This window comes from Erythrolamprus reginae, chromosome 5 (genome assembly GCF_031021105.1).
Source record: "Erythrolamprus reginae isolate rEryReg1 chromosome 5, rEryReg1.hap1, whole genome shotgun sequence".
NCBI lineage: Eukaryota > Metazoa > Chordata > Lepidosauria > Squamata > Dipsadidae > Erythrolamprus > Erythrolamprus reginae.
Window position 1 is genome coordinate 64,746,063 of NC_091954.1, and position 20,495 is coordinate 64,766,557.

At 39.6% G+C, this 20,495-nt stretch overlaps 1 protein-coding gene across 3 annotated transcripts in view; it reads left to right on the forward strand.

The window, feature by feature from the left end:
* The window catches only part of SEMA4G (semaphorin 4G), a 175,227-nt gene that overhangs the window by 130,129 nt on the left and 24,603 nt on the right, over window positions 1-20,495 (forward strand). For all 3 annotated transcript variants that reach the window (XM_070752847.1, XM_070752848.1, XM_070752846.1), the window contains exons 4-8: window positions 5,671-5,828; window positions 8,707-8,769; window positions 8,876-8,974; window positions 16,780-16,873; window positions 18,303-18,416. In XM_070752847.1, coding sequence (XP_070608948.1) covers window positions 5,671-5,828; window positions 8,707-8,769; window positions 8,876-8,974; window positions 16,780-16,873; window positions 18,303-18,416 — 528 coding nt within the window. The remainder of the gene's footprint in view (window positions 1-5,670; window positions 5,829-8,706; window positions 8,770-8,875; window positions 8,975-16,779; window positions 16,874-18,302; window positions 18,417-20,495) is intronic.

Here is a 20,495-nt window from a genome sequence, read left to right on the forward strand (position 1 = left end):
ATCTCATCCTGGTCAGTTCAGTTTAAATATTCTTTATGGTAATTGACTGGCAGATGGAGACTTCAGCCTTTTCACATAATTTCTCCTCAACGCTATTTGGTGGGAAAGATTAAAAATGACCAATCGGTTAATATTTAGCTACGAGTAAAATTGGGATCATTGCACTGGGAATATCAATATCAGTGTAAGCTTTGATAGTTTACTGTTAAATAAAGCTTTGTTAAGAGACCAGTTTTGTCATATACTCCCTCCCAAAAATGGTAAAGAACCGTGTTTTTTGCTTGTCTTTAGTTACCAGCTCCTTCTCATTTTTAACAATATCTGTTCCATCTAATAAAAGAAAACAGTATTATTAGTGCCATATTTATGCTATAAACATCCAGATTATTACTATAGAGAAAACTCTTTGCTTCTATCTAGTGGTCATCTAGTGGTAGTTTTGCAGACAAAATTGCAACAGTCTAAATACTAGTAACTTTACAGCAATGTCTGGTTTTAACCTGTGACGATTTCTGGTACCATATTCCTTTTTCCTATTGGATTATAAGGCTGTCAGAAATTTTATTTTTTTATCCATTTTTATGAATCCTACTGCAAGACCCAGACTTTTTTTAATGAATAAATAAATGAGGTGTTTATTTAAATTGATGTTATAATCCAAGTCATGTCACTTTAAAATTGGTCTCGTGCTAAGCCAATAGTATAGGTCCATGACAGTAAACCTATGGCATGCATGTCATAGATGGCACGCGGAGCCATATCGGAATGGCATGGGATTTTTTGCCCTATGTCAGCTCTGTAACGCATGTATGTGCTGGCCAGCTGATTTTGGGCCTTTGGAAAGGCCGTTTCGCCCTCCGTATGCTTCAGGGAAGCTTCCCTGAAGCCCTGGAATGCAAAAAAAATGTTCAACAGGCAAATCAGAAGTTCTGAAAACACATTTCCAGTTTGCCCATTGTGCTGTTTTTTTGTACTCTGAAGGGCTCAGGGAAGCTTCCTGAAGTGCCAAAGTGAAAAAACAGCCCAACGGACAAACCAGAAGTTTGGAAAACGTGCTTTCTGTTTTCCCATTATGCTGTTTTTGCACTCCAAGAGGGTCCAGGGAAGCTTCCTGACGCCTCAGAGTACAAAAAACAGCACAACGGACAAACCTAAAGTTTATTTTTTGAACTCCCAGTTTGCCTGTTAGGGTTTGTTTGCACTCTGGGGCTTCAGGAAGCTTCCCTGAACCCTCTGGACTTTAAAAAACAGCACAACGGGCAAACCGGAAGCCCATTTTTCAGAACGTCAAGTTTGCCCGTTTGACCCATCCCAGGCTTCAACAAGGCCTTTGTGCATGTGAGGGGACGAGGGGGAACGTGCACATGCACGGGGCAGCACAGGGGGGGGTGTTGCATATGCGTAGGGGGAAGAAGTGTGAGCACATGCACGCGTGCTAGCGCACCCACACACCTCTTTTTGGCACAGGAACCAAAAAAGGTTCACCATCACTGATATAGATATTGAAGTTTTGTACAGGTAGCCCTTGACTTGCGAGCACAATTGAGTGCAAAATTTATGTTGCTAAGTGAAACAGTTAAGTGAATACTGCCCCATTTTATGACATTTTGTGCCACAATTGTTAAGTGAATCACTGCAGTTGTTAGATTATTGGTTATTAAGTGAATCTGGCTCACCCTGGGACTTTGCTTGTCAGAAGGCAGCAAAAGATTATTCAATTCAATTTTTCAATTTATTAGATTTGTATGCCGCCCCTCTCCGAAGACTCGGGGCGGCTCACAACAGTAAAAGTAAAATTAAACAGTAAAAGTAAAATTATCACATGTCTCCAGGACTCTGCGACCCTCATAAATATGAATCAGTTGCCAGGTATCTGAATTTTGACCACGTGACTACAGGGATGCTGCAATGGTCGTAAGTGTGAAAAACAGTCATAACTCACTTTTTCCAGTGCTGTTTTAATTTCCATCAGTAACTAAATGAATTGTTGTAAATTGAGGACTTCCTGTATTATTTTCCAGCTAGCCATCATGGATTAGTCAACAAATCGTGGTTAATAATTGAGTTCCATAAGTTTTAACAGAATTGACTCCCCATTAAGGATATATAGAATAACTATTAAAGGTAGCCAAACTACAAACACTTCTGCAACGTATCAATATCAATATCAATGCAACGTATCAATATCAAAACTTCAGAAGAGAAGGATTTAGGGGTAGTGATTTCTGACAGTCTCAAAACGGGTGAGCAGCGTGGTCGGGCGGTAGGAAAAGCAAGTAGGATGCTTGGCTGCATAGCTAGAGGTATAACAAGCAGGAAGAGGGAGATTGTGATCCCGCTATATAGAGTGCTGGTGAGACCACATTTGGAATACTGTGTTCAGTTCTGGAGACCTCACCTACAAAAAGATATTGACAAAATTGAACGGGTCCAAAGACGGGCTACAAGAATGGTGGAAGGTCTTAAGCATAAAACGTATCAGGAAAGACTTCATGAACTCAATCTGTATAGTCTGGAGGACAGAAGGAAAAGGGGGGACATGATCGAAACATTTAAATATGTTAAAGGGTTAAATAAGGTTCAGGAGGGAAGTGTTTTTTATAGGAAAGTGAACACAAGAACAAGAGACCCCTTTTGGGAGTAGAACAACCGTTTCACAGAGGGTCACCTAATACTATGGGAAAGACATATTTCCCATGGTGTTAGCCTTGGAACATATTTTTACAATGCGACCAATCAGGCATTTACAGTGGGGGTGTCCCTCTGACCTTTCTGCCAATCAGCTTAAAGTTCTGTTGGGAGAATTGGCACTAGACTTATGGATGGGGGTCACCATAACACGAGGAGCTGTATTAAGGGGTCGGACCCCTTAGAAAGCTTGAGAACCACGGATAGAGCTTAGAATTTACATGTATGTATTCTGTCTTTCTACTTGGAGTTCAAGGCAGCACACACATTACCCTCCTCTATTATTATCCTTGCAGCAATCCTGTGAAGTTATGCGGCAAAATAAAAAGCGACCTGCATTTCTTTGTTATGTATAATCACATATTCAGATTTTTTAAAGAAACCATTGTAAAGTGTTTCTTTAGAAAACTGCCTGGTTTTAAGCCGCAACCGTGCAACCAATTTCTTAGCCGCAGGCACAGGACTGTGTAATAGACGTGTGTGTAAGATTGCACTTTTACTGATTGAGGTGATCTAGCTAGGAAACAACATAGTTATAGGGAGACTGAAATAACTCAAATAGCTGTAATCTACGGCTCATCCTGGTTGATGATGTTTTCCTTTAAAAAACTTTAACTGGTAAGCTTGTACTTGTTTACAGACAGTCACCCAGCCTGGAACAACTATTAATCCAGAACAGATCACACCTGAGATGTGGGACTCAAATTCTGTTTCAGACCTAGATGCCAGCTCCTTCGTCTCTTCTGGTGGTTTTATCATCAAACCCAAGAACATTCCCACACTGGGAAGATGTACTTACTCCTCCTTTAGGAGGATATATGCAGAAATGGCAACATTCATAGACCGAAGAGAAACCAAGCTATCACCAGGGGTCCCCAAACTTGGCAACTTTAAGACTTGTGGACTTCAACTCTCAGAATTCTCCAGCCAGAATTCTAGGAGTTGAAGTCCACAAGTCTTAAAGTTGCCAAGTTTGAAGACCTCTGCTATCACTAATAGAGCAGAGAAATGAAAAAAGATCAATTTAGATTACAAAACGGTTGATTTACAATTTAGCACCATTTCTTACAGATCAAACGGCAGCCTTTAGAGTTAACCAGCTAATTAATGCAAGGATGTTTGTGCAACACCTAACTACAGTATCACATTGTTAACAGCCATTGTCTACTTTGTCTCACACCTCTCTTTCCACTCTTTCCGTTCCTTTCATTCTACCCTCTCCTCACCCCAGTAGCTCTTTTTAAAGTAAATTTAGATCTTGTTTGCCTCTCTGTGTCTTTAATGCTGCTTTCTTAGGACTCTGCATTGATCTGGAAAAACTTAAGGAATAATAAATATATTAATTTCTGTGGTACCACAAGCTTTTTTTGCTGCAAAAACGTGATAAATTAACCAGTCAATATCTCTTTGAAGTTTGTTGTAAAGCATTTATTCACTTGAATGTTTATGAGCTTTTTCCTTTGAGTGACACAGACGTAAAGTAGAGAGGAACCATTGTTTGGGGGAGGGATAAAAAATCAGTAAAATTGTTTTAAAAACACATAAATTGAAATGCTTGTGAGCGATAATTCTTGAGTTTGGTGAGCATCTATGTGAGATGAGTCATCCGAACCGTTTTTGATTGTGTTAAGATGTTGGATACTTGCTGAATGATCTGAGGTTCTTGGAAAAGCTTATTTAGAGGAATGGCAACAATAGTTTTTGTACTTAAAAACCAGTAATTGCTTGTGATGTCTTGTAGCTTTATTCAATGCTTAAGATAATTGCTCAGAATTGCATCAGTAAAAATATCGGATCATTATGGCTGTCCAGAACACAGAGAAATTCTACTTCCTGGAACCCGATATTTTTTTATTGAATAAACCCATAGTGCAGCAACTTGAAACTGACAGATATGGGATATAAGTGGTCACTCAAATTACCAACTCTATCCTAGTTTGACCTTTAGATTAGGTCTTATTCATAACCAGCATCTTGAATCATGCCTGGAAGTAAACTACGGTAATCTAGATTTGTTAACATCATGTCTAAAAATCTGTTTGAAAGATGTTGTGCATATTTAGGGGTAGTGATTTCTGACAGTCTCAAAATGGGTCGGAAAAGCAAGTAGGATGCTTGGCTGCATAGCTAGAGGTATAACAAGCAGGAAGAGGGAGATTGTGATCTCCTTATACAGAGTGCTGGTGAGACCACATTTGGAATACTGTGTTCAGTTCTGGAGACCTCACCTACAAAAAGATATTGACAAAATTGAACGGGTCCAAAGACGGGCTACAAGAATGGTAGAAGGTCTTAAGCATAAAACTTATCAGGAAAGACTTAATGAACTCAATCTGTATAGTCTGGAGGACAGAAGGAAAAGGGGGGACATGATCGAAACATTTAAATATGTTAAAGGGTTAAATAAGGTTCAGGAGGGAAGTCTTTTTAATAGGAAAGTGAACACAAGAACAAGGGGACACAATCTGAAGTTAGTTGGGGGAAAGATCAAAAGCAACGTGAGAAAATATTATTTCACTGAAAGAGTAGTAGATCCTTGGAACAAACTTCCAGCAGACGTGGTTGGTAAATCCACAGTAACTGAATTTAAACATGCCTCGGATAAACATATATCCATTGTAAGATAAAATACAGGAAATATTATAAGGGCAGACTAGATGGACCATGAGGTCTTTTTCTGCTGTCAGTCTTCTATGTTTTTATGTTTCTATTTTGAACGGCAATGTAAGAATTAATTTGCTTGCTCCGTAGTAATTCATGATTCATTGGTTTACTTCAGTCCAGCAGTATAATACCCAGGATATTAATAACACTTTTAAGGCAGGCAGGGGTCCGCAAATTTGGCAACTTTAAGACGTGTGCAGTGGACCTCCCACAAGCGAGAGTTGAAGTCTACAAGTCTTAAAGTTGCCAAGTTTGAAGATACTTGTCTCAAATGTCTCTGGGTTCTTGTTTATAGAAGTTCTTTCTTTTTCTCCCTAGCTTTGAAATATGCAAGGCGTTTTAGCAGCAGTGCCCAGAATTACACCACCCTCTTGCTGGAAGATGAGAAGGGAATCCTGTATGTTGGAGCCAGGGGGGCAATCTTCTCCTTAAGTTCCAGCAACATCTCTGATACTGCTGCTATCTCCTATCAGAAAGTAAGTCTTTATCTTATCCACTTGCCATGCCTGCTACCTTTTCCCTTGGTAAATGGAAGGGGTTGGGTTATAATAATTATTAAAGATTTTAATATAAGGAAAAGATAAACAGGATTTTATATAGGAATTAAGACAGAATGAAAGATAAATAAGTAGAAAAGACAATACAGGTAGGAAAAGGAAAATATTTAATATTTACAGCATTTGCAAATATAGTAATCCCTCGGTTTTTGCGGGGGATGCGCTCCAAGACCACCCATGAAAAACGAATTTCTGTAAAGTAGAGGAAATATATTTTTTTATGTATTTAGCGAGTATTTGGACTTTTAAAACCCACCCTTTGCATTAAACAGTCATTCTATAATGTTTCTCAGCTGGAACTACATGTGATATCTTACCAATTTCTTTAATAGGGTACAGTAGTACTGTAGAAGAATTTTATGAATTTTTAATAGATTTAAAATTTTCAATGGATTTAATGGATTTAAGCTCCCTTTGAAAACCCGTGAAGTAGCAAACCCGCAAAAGGTGAACCGCGAAGTAGCAAGGGATTACTGTAACTTAGTTATATCTCCTCCCTCTTTAAAATTCTCTTCTTCCCATTTTCAACTTCTAATCAGCAAATCCATAAATCACCAATTAAGTTCCTCATGCATGAGAAAAAGTCCGTTCATATTTTTCACATTTCCAGCATTGATAAAAAGTACCTTTAGAGGTCTTTGATCATATACCAATGACAAATGATTTAATAAAATTTTTCTTTTAAGTTGCAACACAATTTGAATGCCAGTCCTTTTTATTCCACATTTCCTCCCATTGGCCTATCTGTATGTTATAACCAAAGTTCTTAGCTCATTTTACCATGCACTCTTAAACTTGGTCAACTTCTATTTCAAATATTAGCAAACGTTTGTACATTTTAGCAATAACATGTTCATCATTTGTACATAATTCAATTTCAGATTATTTTGTAATTTACCAATTAGCCTGTAAGAAAAATTCCCCAGACCAAGAGAATTAAAACTAAAAATCTTTATTAACAACATGATATATATATATCATAGAAACATATATCAAACATAACATAAAGATAACATAACACAAACATAAGATAAAGATTCCAGCATGATCATACAGTATCATACAGGGACCAAGAGAAGTCATGGGAAGAATACCCGTGAACCTCAGAAGGTAAAGTACCTAACTACAAGAATCATCTTATATAGAATTTTATGTCTCATTTACACCCACTTCTTCCTGTCCACTTATTTGTCCATATATGGGGCTGTCTTGCATCCAATTTCATCATAAGTCCTCGGAAGTTTAGTACTCTAATAAGAGTGTTTTGTATCTATCTAGGCCTTAGATGCCTAGATTCTATAGATAATTTTCACACCGTATTAAATCTGTCTCCGAATTTTGAGCATGGAAATCATTGGAAATTAAATCTCTATAGGTCAGTTTTCCTTTTCATCTTCTGCATTTTTCAGTACAAACAAATCCTGATAAGTTAACCATTTGTCTTTATCTCTTTTTTTTCTATAAAATGGTTCTTATGCCAATTCTGGAACGGTATTTTCAGCACAGCCAGAAATTAGATCTTTACCATATTCTTAATATTGAAACTACCATACCATTGCTCTGATGCCTCAAGATGTGTTCTTATAATTCTAATATTTTCTTATTTCTAAACAGCACTTACTCTTCATTCAAACCAGATAGTGAGCTAAAAACTACAATTTTAAACAATGCATCTCTAAACCTTTTTCCTTTAAATAAAGTATTTTATTTAAGTATAAAATATTTTATATTTAAACATTGGTTTCTTTCCCATCATATGAATCTAGATATTTTTTTTGCAATTGTTTAAAAACTGCACCATTAGTCAAAACAGGTGTTGTTTGAAATAACATTGTTCTGGTTGGTACATTCATTTTAATCACATAAATTTTCGCAAACAGTGATTGCTGCAGCTTTTCCTATCTTAACTAATCTTTTTAAATTTCATTCCATACTTTAACATACTTTTTTCAAGTAACATACAATTCATATTAGATATAGTAATAACAGATATTTTACATTTTTCTCACTCTAAAAAGAAGTTTTGCCATCAATTGTTTTTGATCTTCCATCTTTATAGTTTTGTTAACATCTTCATTTTTTTGGTTAATTTTAAATCCAACTAATATATCAAATTCCTTTAATTTTTTCATTAATATCTGTATTTCTTCTGTAGGATTTTTCAAAATTAAAACCAAATCATCTTGAAGTGCTCCTACTTTGTATACTTCTTTTAAACCTTCAATTCAGCTATTCTCTCATCAAGAACTTCAAGAACTAGAATGATCCCAATGGAGAAAACACGTGTTTTTGCCTTGTCATTTTCAGTATCTCACAGGGTTTTGTCAGTTCCCCATTAACTGTTTGTGCCCTTTGTAACATATATATCAATTTCGCCAATTTAATAACATTTTCTCCAAAGCTCTTCTCCTCTAGGAGTCTAAACAAAAACACCCAGTTCAAATTGTCAAATGCTTTTTCCATATCAAGAAAAATCAACACAGCTTGTTTTTCATTATGCTGTTGCAAATATTCTAATCTGCCAAAAACACCTCTGATATTGCCCCTTAATAGTCTTTTAGGTAGAAAGCCACATTGATCTTCAGGAATAAAATTTAGCAAGTCATTTTCTACCCTTTTAGCTTTGCTGCTCAGTCACTAAATTTTGTCTGACTCTTCATAATCCCACCCCCACCAGTCCCCCCACCCCCACCCTGGTCTCCACTTCATAAAATTTGATTTTTAATGTCACAATTAACCTGTTTCCTGTGCTGGTTTGTCTGAAAGAATAATGAACTCATTTTCTGTTACTTTGCAGTTAAATTGGGAAGCATCTCCTGAGAAGCAAGCAGAATGCTTGAAGAAAGGCAAAAACAACAAGGTGGGTACTTTGCCTTTGCCTCTTTCTGGGTGAGCTACTAGCTTCTTTAAACCTTCAATGAATGAAAACTCTTATGACAATTATGCTCTTGTTTCTTTTTTTGCAGACAGAGTGTTACAATCACGTCAAACTTTTGCAGAGGCTAAATTCAACCCATCTATATGCCTGCGGTACATATGCCTTCCACCCACTCTGTGCTTACATCGTAAGTGAAAGTGTGGGTGAGGGTGGGGTTTTTTGCCACTGCTCTGGGCTTTCATTTTACTTATTAGTGGTGAGGTCAGAGTGATATTAGGATCATAATTAAATAATGAACTCTGACAAGTCTGAAGAAATTATTGACTGGTTTTTGACATTCCCACTCATTTGATACAGAATTAGATGTAGGTATACAGTGATCCCTCGATTTTTGCGGGGGTTGCGTTCCCAGACTGCCCGCTAAAGTTGAATTTCCGCAAAGTAGAGATGCAGAAGTAAAAACACCATTTTTGGCTATGGACAGCCAAAAACTAACCCCGTGCACCCTTTTCCAAGGCCGCGCAAGGAGCTGGGCTTGAAGTTGGGAGCGGGGAGCGATGAAAGTGTGGAGGCCGGCAAAGATTGTTTTGAATGTCCCCCCCCCAGCACCTCCAGCCCCCTCGCTGCTACCCCCTGCCTGCCTGATCCACCCCTCTCACCAGCTTTCTTGGGGCATGGGTCCTCCTGCAGCAGCGCTGGTGGCTACGGCTTCTCGTCCTCCTCATTCAACCGCTAGCCGCACTGAGCGCTTTGAGAATGCCCGCCCCACCCCTCTTGCTTTCGTCCCAGCTGTCAGCGAGGGGGCTGCAGGAGAGGAAGGGCAGGCATTCTCACAGAGAAAGAGCAACAGACAGAGCGAGATAGAAAGGAGAGAGGGAGAGAGAGAGAGAAAGAGAGAGAGAGAGCAAGAGGGGGGAGAGTGGAAGGTAGAGAGAGAGAGAGAGAGAGAAATGATAGGAAAAAGGGGAGAAAAAAAGAGAAATGAGAAAATGATTGAAGCAGAGAATGACAGGAAAGAGAGAAAGAGAGAGAGAAGTGACTCTTGGTGATGACGTATGATGTCATCGGGTGGGAAAAACCATGGTATAGAAAAAAAACCACGGAGTATTTTTTAATTAATATTTTTTTAAAAACCGTGGTATAGCTATTTCGCGAAGTTTGAACCCGCAAAAATCGAGGTATCACTGTATTCTATTTAGAGAGAGGTATCTGGGGCAGCGGTGAAATCTGTTTAGCTTCCCTACCTGTTCTGGAGTGTGTGTCGTACGCACTTTGTCACCCTCTTTGCATGCAGAAGGCTTTGTGCATGCACAGAGGTTTAAAAAACTGGTGACAGCCAGTCCAGTGGGCGGAGCCTCGCTTGGCCGTCACTACCAGTTCTCCAAACCACTGCCAGCTGCCACTACTACTATGCCCAAACTGGGCCAAATCAGTAGCATTTCATCCCTGATCTGGGGTAATAATTCAGTGTGCTATCCTGGCTCTTCTATTGCTAATTCCTGCCAAGGAATGAAAAGATCTGGAGAATGAGAATTTCTTTGTCTTACCTGTTGAAGGCAGAACATGGCAGTTTTCTATGCACTCTTTTTGTGTTGATTTTCAGGAACCAGTTGACTTGCAACTAATATTTTGAGAATTATTTTAATTTTGTTCATATAAAACCAACTTTTGCCAAACTATCTTTCTCTGTGTTAAATTACAGTTGCAATAATTCTCATCCACTTGTCCATGAAACTCATCAAGATGGCGAAGACTAGTATTTTTCCTAAAGAATACAAAAAAATAAAGATAAATATGCCTTTATAAAGTCTCTGTAAATTCATGTTTGCATTAATTGATTTAATATTGGAATGCCTCCTATTATTTGGAGATCAGAAAAAATATTGAGGTAGCATCTGGGAGACTTTGGTTCAGATCTCCCTAAAACTTAACTTGGCCATATAATATTTCAGCCTAACATATCTCAAAATATTATTAATTGTATCTGTATATATATATATATTTGTTTTTGTATATATATATATATGTACATGTCACATGTTTGTTTGTTTTTGCTGAATTTGAAAATTAAGGGAGACTAGGATAGATCTATATATATTCTTGGATTTTTTGAGGAACAACAGGGATCAACATCTGTAATGTTAGATATATATTTGCTACTATTCAAATAAAGGAGATTTTGTTGGTAAATATAATGGTTCAATAGCTCTTTTATGCAATGGAGAGCAAAGTGGGGTTGAAGGCCTGTTCAGCTGCTTCTTGTTATGTTGGTCCATTGTTCTTCAAGCTGGTGCATCTGTTGCAGATAAATGGCACTTTCTCTACATTCATATTACAATTGGCTATAGTTGGGAAAATACTATATTTTCTCTCTAACTACTGTACCAATTGAAGTAGGTCATGTAATAAGATGTCACTAGTAATAGGATTTCTTGTTTCTGTTGTTGGAACAACCAATTTCTACTATTGGTTGATTTGATAATTTCACGTTCCATCATGGAAGGAAAAAAATATCAACCTTTGCTTTTAAAAGGATTATTTAATGCCAGATATAATGCTTATTTAGCTTTAATGCCTATGTTATTGATACCAATCTCTGTGTTCAATATATGGATTTAAAATAAATATAATATTGCATTCAAAGGACTCTAAGAATGTACTGAATAATTACAGTTTCATTAAAAACAATACAACAGATTGGTTTATTATGAAATGAAATAATAATGGCTCTTGACTTCTCAAATTTAGAAAATAAATTGAATTAATTTCTAAATCCTAAGTTTTATGAGACCCCAAAGAGATAGGGTCAGTTTTAGACAAATCTCCTGGAATACTCCATTTCAAAGAACAAGAAAGGTTACTGATAAGAATTGATAAAGCTTTGTTACACCTCCCTCTGCCTCTATTTTTAACTACCAATTTCAGAAGCGGATTTGATAGATACTGTCAAATTGATCTTGGTAGGTCTCACAAAAAGAAAAGAAAAGAAAAGTCATAATCCCTTAAAACTGAGATGAGTTTTACCCTTTATATCTTTTGTTTTCATATTGATATATAAAATCTGTTTTAAAGTATAATACAACAAGGATGAGGGATGATCTAGTAACATCATCCCCCCACAATAACCCTTATGAAACCTCTATGTTTCATATAAGTGGTAGATTTGAGTGCTACGAGATAGGATGGTGTACATGTTTGTATTTCATTTTTATTAGTAAAATATAGGTGTTGTGATTCAGCCTGAGGCTGCTCAGGGACTAGCTGTTTCTCTGCTGGCTCCATGCCTGGAGGAGGATGACAGCGCAGAGGAGGGGGCTGAACAGTCGGACGGGGGAGAGGAAAATCAGGAATGGGATGAAGGAGAACAGCATGAGACCCCCGGGGGGGGGGGCTCTCCCCAGCCAGTAGCTTGGAGTCATTAGGTGATGACACACTAGCTGTCATTGACATGAGACAGCGACGTTCAGAGCAACGAAAGGAGCAGTTAAAGAGATATTTTCACCATTAGAAACAGCTGGGTTTGGGTGTGGTACTCATCAACAGGGTTTAAAAGGCAGGCAAGCCCTTTAAGCCATGTGGAATGTTATCAGCTTGGCGTGGCGTTATCCTGCCTTGTTTCTCGGCGTCTCTGTTCCTGGCTTGTGGCCCAGCAGCTTTGGAAGATCCGTGGGAGGTATAGGTCTGCTATCTACAGCTTTGGTTTGGCAGCAAGAATTCTGTATTGCTGCATGGACTTTTGGCCTTCGTGAATACATATCTGAAGATACAGCATTTTCCTGTTTGTAAGGACATTTTCTGTTACCTGTGTTTTTCTTGGATTTTATAAAACTGCCTTTGCCTTTTACCAGTGTGTCTGGCTTCTCTTTTTGGGTTGGTATTGGCTTCTGGAGTGACCCAGACAGAACAATAATAAGCCAAAAATGTGATACATAATAATGATTAAAATAAATTAAAATGTAAAGATAATAGAAACAAATAAATCATATTATCTTAGTATAAAAGTAACATAAACCTGGAACCCATAACCTGCAAGATATACAATAGTTGACACAATTGTCAAAAGATGTCAGAAGATTGTTTTTGCAAAATAAAAACTCTTGTTAGTTAGAGTTTGAGTAACAAAATGAGTGAATAACTGCTTCAGTTTCTAAGTAATTACATTTAGTATGAAAGTTCTTCCTGTTGTTGAATATTACATTTATGGTTTGAAACACATACCGTACTTCCACATTTTCTGAACAGAGATCTATTGTATTTTTTCCCCTTTTATTCCTCCATTCATGTGAAATATGATGCTTTTATAAATCATTTGGTTGGATTACATGTTATCCTTGGAGGATCAACTGCAACTTCTATTCTTATTTCCATTTGCATTTATTTTTACTTTCTTGTCTCTTGTTATACTAACAATGATGCCTCTTTCTTGGTATGCTTAATTCCATGCATTGTGTCAGTTCCATACATTTATCTTTTTAAAAGCACCCTATAAATAAAGAGAACTTGTTTGTTTGTTTATATTTCTTTGCCACCTTTCTCAACTGCCTTTCTCAACTTCCATACTACTAACATTTTTATTCTTTTAGACCAGGAGTCTCCAACCTTGACAACTTTAAGCCTAGAGGACTTCAACTCCCAGAACTCACCCCAGCTAGCAAAGAACTCTGGGAATTGAAGTCCACCAGGCTTAAAGATGCCAAGGTTGGAGATCCCTGTTTTAGACCATTGCTCTGTCTTCATAGGCAATCTTGGAATAATTCACATCATTCTTCTACACCTCTTTCAAGAAATCAAGCTCAGTACATTTCAAATCTTACTGTCTCATGTGGCACGGGGGTGGGGCGGGGATTGCAGACCAGACATTGTTTTATAAAGTATCCCAATGCCTGGTATGATTGACAAGGACCTTCAATTGCTTAGTTGGCTTATCTGTGGGAGGGTGGAGTGCAGTGAGGTTGAAGTGGAGTGATTGTCCGAACTGGCTAAATACAAGTGCACTAGAGTGCCTTTCGTCCCTTGTCCTATTGCTCTCCTATATCTCCTATACCTTTCTTCTATTCCTATATCTCTTCTTCTATTCTTTCATTGATATGTTCTATTACTATATCTTCTCTTCTATTATTTCTTAGATATATTTTACTATGAGTATCTCCTCTATAACCTTCATCATGTATTTTACTATGTGTATATAGATATATACCCACTAAAACCCTCATTGTGTATTGGACTGACTGACTAACTAACTAACTAACTAACTAACTAACTAACTAACTAACTAACTAAATACATAAATACATAAATAATACATAAATACATAAATACATAAATACATAAATAAATAAATAACAAACAAACAAACAAACAAACAAACAAACAAATAAATAAATCTGCCATAACATAAGATTGAATATATTGACACTAGTATAGACAGTTGGTGCTCTGCATCAGAGTTAGGTCACTTTCAGTCCACATATACTGAGTGTGGCTCCTCTTCAGACCAAGTAGCTAATGCTGATTAGTTAATGCTTTATGATCATTGAGGCCAACTATCTGGTTCATAGAGAGGACATTAATGCTTTTGCTCAAAATCAGCATGATGATCCTAAACTCCTGGAGTAGGAAATAGGAAATCATTCAATTTCCAATTATATTTTTGTAATTTTAAAAACAATTTTGATATTGGGTTTGGAGAGAAATAAAGGACCTGGTCCACGTTGAGGACCTTCCTGGGTTCATGGCTCCTACTGGATAAGTGGGTGGAGTCTTACTTAGGACAGAAGGTTTACTATCTGATTAGACTACCGCAAGATACACTACATGGGGCCACCCTTAAAAAATAATCCTGCAAAATGCTCATCAGCATATTAAAATTGTTCTGCAAATTCTAGACTGGCTATTTTTTTTTCTGGATGCAATTTAAAATGCAGTTTGTAACCAATAAAACTCTTCACAGCCTAGCTACTTGTAAGACTGTGTCCCCCCACTAGCCTCAGACCAAACCTTAGGAGCATTGGGGGTAGCCTCCCTACAGTATTTTCCCATTGGAGAGTCACTTTCCAAAGTTACTTGCCTTCTGGACAAAGCTAAAACCAAGTTTTTTCCAGAGGGCTTTTGGAGTCTGATCTGCTACATTAACCTGGAAAAATTAAGTCATTGCAATTTATTTGTTTTTGATATTATACTTTTGCTAACTACTGAATGTCTCTTTTGTGACTGTGGCAGGATATACATTTAATAAATAAATGGGTAGAAAAACTGGGGGTGAAAGTACATGCCCCTTGTGAAAAATATTAATGGAAGCATGAACAAATGGATTTATTGACCAGTAAAAATCCATCTATTATGGTAAACCAAAATCATGCAACCGTTTCACAGCCAATAACCTTTGTGTGGCATTCTTGTGTGAGCCTGGGGTGGAGGGAGGGCATACTCCAAAAGGTCGAACCAGATCTAAAGTAAGCTTTTGCTTCATTAACATTTAATCAAAATTAAATGTAATCAATAGGAGGACTGGAGGATAAAACATATAAGGAACAGTTGCTGGAATTGGACATCTAGTTTGAAAAGAAGGATTAGGGGAGACATGATAGCAATGTTCTGATATCTCAGGAGTTGCCACAAAAAAGAGGGAGTCAACCTATTCTCCAAAGCATCTGAGGATAGAACAAGAAGCAATGGGTGGAAACTAATCAAGGAGAGAATCAACTTAAAACTAAGGAGAAATTTCCTGACAGAACAATTAATCAGGGGATCAGCTTGCCTCCAGAAGTTGTGCATTTTCCAACTCTGAAAACTTGGATAACCATTTGTCTGAAGGGATATAAATTTTCCTCCCTAAGCAGCGGGTTGGAGTAGAAGTGGTCACTTTCAACTCTGTCTATTCTGTTCTGTTCTGTTCTATTTCTAATCCATTTTCTATTTTATTTTCTATTCTGTTAATTCTATTCTGATCGTATGTAACATGATTTTTCTGTTGTGTCACATTAACTGGCTCTCTCAGTCTAATAAGCTGGTTAGTGCAAAGAATATAGTAGGAAGAAGGAGCATAATGTATGTTTGCCACATTGAATTTGTAGGGTAAAAATCCAACAAATCAACATTTGAAGCAATATTTATTATGTGTTGATTTCTCACCTTGATATACCACCAGAATCGAAACTATTGAAGGTCATTTACTTGGGTGAAGTTGTATCCAAGCTTTTGAGGGAGGAGCACAAACAGGCCAGGGGCCTCAGATACTGCAGTTCTGTGCTAAATAAGAAGGAAAAGGGGGGATATGATCGAAACATTTAAATATGTTAAAGGGTTAAATAAGGTTCAGGAGGGAAGTGTTTTTAATAGGAAAGTGAACACAAGAACAAGGGGACACAATCTGAAGTTAGTTGGGGGAAAGATCAAAAGCAACATGAGAAAATATTATTTCACTGAAAGAGTAGTAGATCCTTGGAACAAACTTCCAGCAGACGTGGTTGGTAAATCCACACAGTAACTGAATTTAAACATGCCTGGGATAAACATATATCCATCCTAAGATAAAATACAGGAAATAGTATAAGGGCAGACTAGATGGACCATGAGGTCTTTTTCTGCTGTCAGTCTTCTACGTTTCTATGTTTCTAACCACAATTATACACACTGCCTCCAAACAGCACATGTTGTGCAGAGAGAGAAGTAATCTCATTTGTGGGAAACGCTGATCTTTGCAGCCTACCAGAAACATAGTGAGCTACTCACATTGATTCAGATTAACTGGAAGCATGGGTATTGTAAAAGGGCAGTGAATATGTGGAGGAATGGGAGTTTTTTGTTCCAAAAGGCACTTTGCAGCTTTTGGGGGGAGTGAGTATACAATTGATTAGAAAGAACCCCTTCCTGTCTTCTATCTTGCTCCCAGAACATGAAGTGCTGTATTTGCTTCCACAGTGGGATAATGAAGTTCCAAGGCCGAGTTCTGTCTCTTAAGAATGATTTGTGTCTTCTGTTCATCTTCTGCAGGACACCAACAAATTCCTGTTACCCTCTCACTTTGAGGAAGGGAAAGAAAAATGCCCTTATGATCCTTCTCACGGCTATACAGGGCTCATTGTGGGTATGTAGTTCCATTCTCACCAACCCTTCCCCATGCTGCGACTTGAATTCAGCACGGGCAGAGGGAGAAATTCCTCTCTGAAATGTCCATGGAGTGTTTGCATGGAGCGTCAAAGGAAAGCATCAATGCTTGAGGGTCTAATGCCATGATGGCGAACCTATGGCATGCATGCAAAAGGTGGCATATGCAGGCCTCTCTCCCGGCACGCCAGCCGGCACCCAGCTGAGCTCCACCACACATGCCTGCATGTGCCGCCTGCTGGCCACCTGATTTTCGAGTCTCTGCAGTGTTGTTGTTTAATCAAAATGCAATTAAAACACCATACAAGCCATCGAGGATACAGCTGTGGTTTAATGCAGCTGCAGTCTCTTCTGGTATCAGAAAACGAAGCCCAGCCTTCCATGCAAAGCCCATCTCCGGCAGGGAATCCTATAAATACCTCCCTCCTTTGATGGGGGTGATTGAATCCCCACTTTTAAAGAGTGTTTCCAGATTTTTCATTTCTTGGGGAGGAGGGGGGTTGGTTGTCATTCCTCTATTTTTAAATGTTTTTAAACATTTGTAAACCCATCAAGCTTGCTTGGAAGGTGGCAGATAGATAGATAAATGACAGACAGACAGACAGATAGATTTGTTTTTGTAGATTTTCACGGAAACACAGTGGGGTAGCAAAAATGGAGCTCCACCCTAGAGCACCTAATTTGCACTGAAAAATGTTGAAAGAAAATGCAGGGTGTCCTGCATAAGCCACGCCCACAGTGTGGTAGTAAAAATTTTGGTAGCCCTTCTTTGGGTACAGGTATCTGTACCCAAAGAAGTATCTGAAGGTCTTGGCATATTTGGGTTTGTTCCTGGGTAAGTTTCAGAGATTCCTGGCAACATTTCAACGAGGTCCTTGCCTCTCCATGAAGATGATGAGTGGGACCTCGTTGAAATGTCACCAAGAATCTCTGAAATTTACATGGGAACAAACCAGAATATGCCAAGACCTTCAGATATGTATATGTATATGTATATGTATATGTATATGTATATGTACATTCTTGCTTATTTGTTTATTATAGAAATGTCATGGGTGAGAAAAGCTTGGGTTACTTCTTGAAACATCTTCCTATGTCTAACCATATTAAGACTACTTTATCCATGGCACACCCCAGTGGTCTAACACAGTGTTTCCCAACCTTGGCAACTTGAAGATATTTGGACTTCAACTCCCAGAATTCCCCAGCCAGCGGATGCTGGCTGGGGAATTCTGGGAATTGAAGTCCAAATATCTTCAAGTTGCCAAGGTTGGCAAACACTGGTCTAACAGATCTGGGAGAAGTAGAGGAGAGTTTATTTTTTTTAAAAAAGGTTGATTGTATCCTGTAATGAACAAATCTATTGGGATCAGCATGTCCTTACTGCTTTTGCGGCATTTGTTTCCCAGATGGCAGTTTATATACAGCAACACGCTATGAATTCCGTAGCCTTCCAGACATCCGACGCAACCGGCACCAGCGGGTTCTGAGGACTGAGGAATCCCCCTTGCATTGGCTGAATGGTAGGTCCTACAGCCATAGCTCAGGTCTTTCATTCCTCACCCTCATAGATAGTAAAAACAATCTTGCATTTACATGGGTTAGCCTTTGTATGTCTGAATCGTAGCCTACTTCTGTTCTGGGCATGGGCCTCTGCAGCAAACCCCAACTCAGAAATAACTTATTTTATGATAAAATCCCACTCTTTATTCAAAATTAAGCATACATGATGAAAACACAGGGTTTAAAACAGCACAGAAGCAGTTATTTTTCTCTTTAGAGCTAGCTGGAATCTATGACCAGGAAGAGCGCATAAGAAACTCATTCTTATCTGCATTCCTGGGATAAAGCCCATTCATTTTCTTAAACATATGCGCCTGCTCACCAAAGCTTTCCCAAGCACAGCGTCCAACAAGGATTGTCTTTTTGAAACAGAAATCATGGTTTTAAAGCTTTGTTCAAGCACACCCCAAGTTTCATGTCTCTTCCATAGAACAGCGTTGATTCTCCACGCCCCGTTTCCCACAATGCTTTGCCTTTATACTCCCTGGAAGTGATATCGCACCTCGAAGAGGCTAAGGCTGTAAGCTAATACCTCTTTGACAAAATTGAACGGGTCCAAAGACGGGCTACAAGAATGGTGGAAGGTCTTAAGCATAAAACGTATCAGGAAAGACTTAATGAACTCAATCTGAATAGTCTGGAGCAGTGTTTCCCAACCTTTTTTGAGCCGCGGCACATTATTAATATTTTCAAAATTCTGGGGAACACTGAAGGGGGGGTGGGGGGCGGGGCTAAAGAAAAGTTTGGACAAAAAAAATTCTCTTCCTCCATTTCACTCTATTTCTCCCTCCCTCTTTCTCTCTCCCTCCTTCCCTCCCTCCATGTCTTTCCCTCTCCCTCCTTCCCCCCTCTCTTTCTCTCTCTTGCTTTCTTTCCCTCTCTTTCTCTTACTTTCTTTCTCTCTCATTCTCTCTCCCCTCCTTTTTCTCTCTCTCTCTTTCTCTCTCGTTCACCATGCCGGCAACAGAGAGAAAAAGAAAGAGAGAGAGAGAGCTGGAGAGAGAATGGAGAGCGCCGTTGTCTTCGCCTCCGCCCGCCGGCTCTGCAGCTAAGAGGCAACAGCAGCCATCAGCCTCCTCGCCCTCCCAGACGTTCCCAGCGCCCGGCCACGCGCCGCCTCCCGTTAGCCCAGCTGACCTTTCCCTGCTGCCGTTTTCTCTTCATGGCGCAAAGCCACACAGTCCCGGACTCCCGGATCGCTCGCTTTTCCGGCCAGCAAGCGCGGCGCTTTCCTGGGCAGATGGCTTTGCTGACCGGAGAAGCGAGCGATCTGGGAGTCCGGGACTGTGTGGCTTTGCCTTTGCGCCATGAAGAGAAAACGGCAGCAGGGAAAGGTCGGCTGGGCTAACGGGAGGCGGCGCGTGGCCGGGCGCTGGGGACGTCTGGGAGGGCGAGAGGAGCCGGCGGGCGGAGACGAAGACAACGGCGCCTTCCATTCTCTCTCCGGCAGCGAAGGAGAGGGGGCGGATCATGCCCCAAGACAGGAGGCGGCGGCGGAGGAGGAGGAGAGTGGGCGGATTGGGCGGGCAATGGGGCAGGGCAGAGAAGCCAGGGGCGCGTTTGGCCAGAGGCACCGTGGGGAGGCAGGGGCGGCCGCGGCTCCCTTTACTCCTACTGCCGGACCTCCCCGCCCCTGCCTCCTTTTTCCCGTCTTCCTTCTTTGGGGCCCAGCCGGAAACAGCTGCATCGGGCAGAGTGGGAGCTCCAGGTCGGAGGCACTGGCGGTCCGGCACTGGCAGTGCCCCGCCCACCTGGAGCTTCCTGCGGCACACCTGACCGTGTCTCGCGGCACACTACTGTGCTGCGGCACACCGGTTGGGAAACGCTGGTCTGGAGGACAGAAGGAAAAGGGGGGACATGATCGAAACATTTAAATATATTAAAGGGTTAAATAAGGTCCAGGAGGGAAGTGTTTTTAATAGGAAAGTGAACACAAGAACAAGGGGACACAATCTGAAGTTAGTTGGGGGAAAGATCAAAAGCAACATGAGAAAATATTATTTTACTGAAAGAGTAGTAGATCCTTGGAACAAACTTCC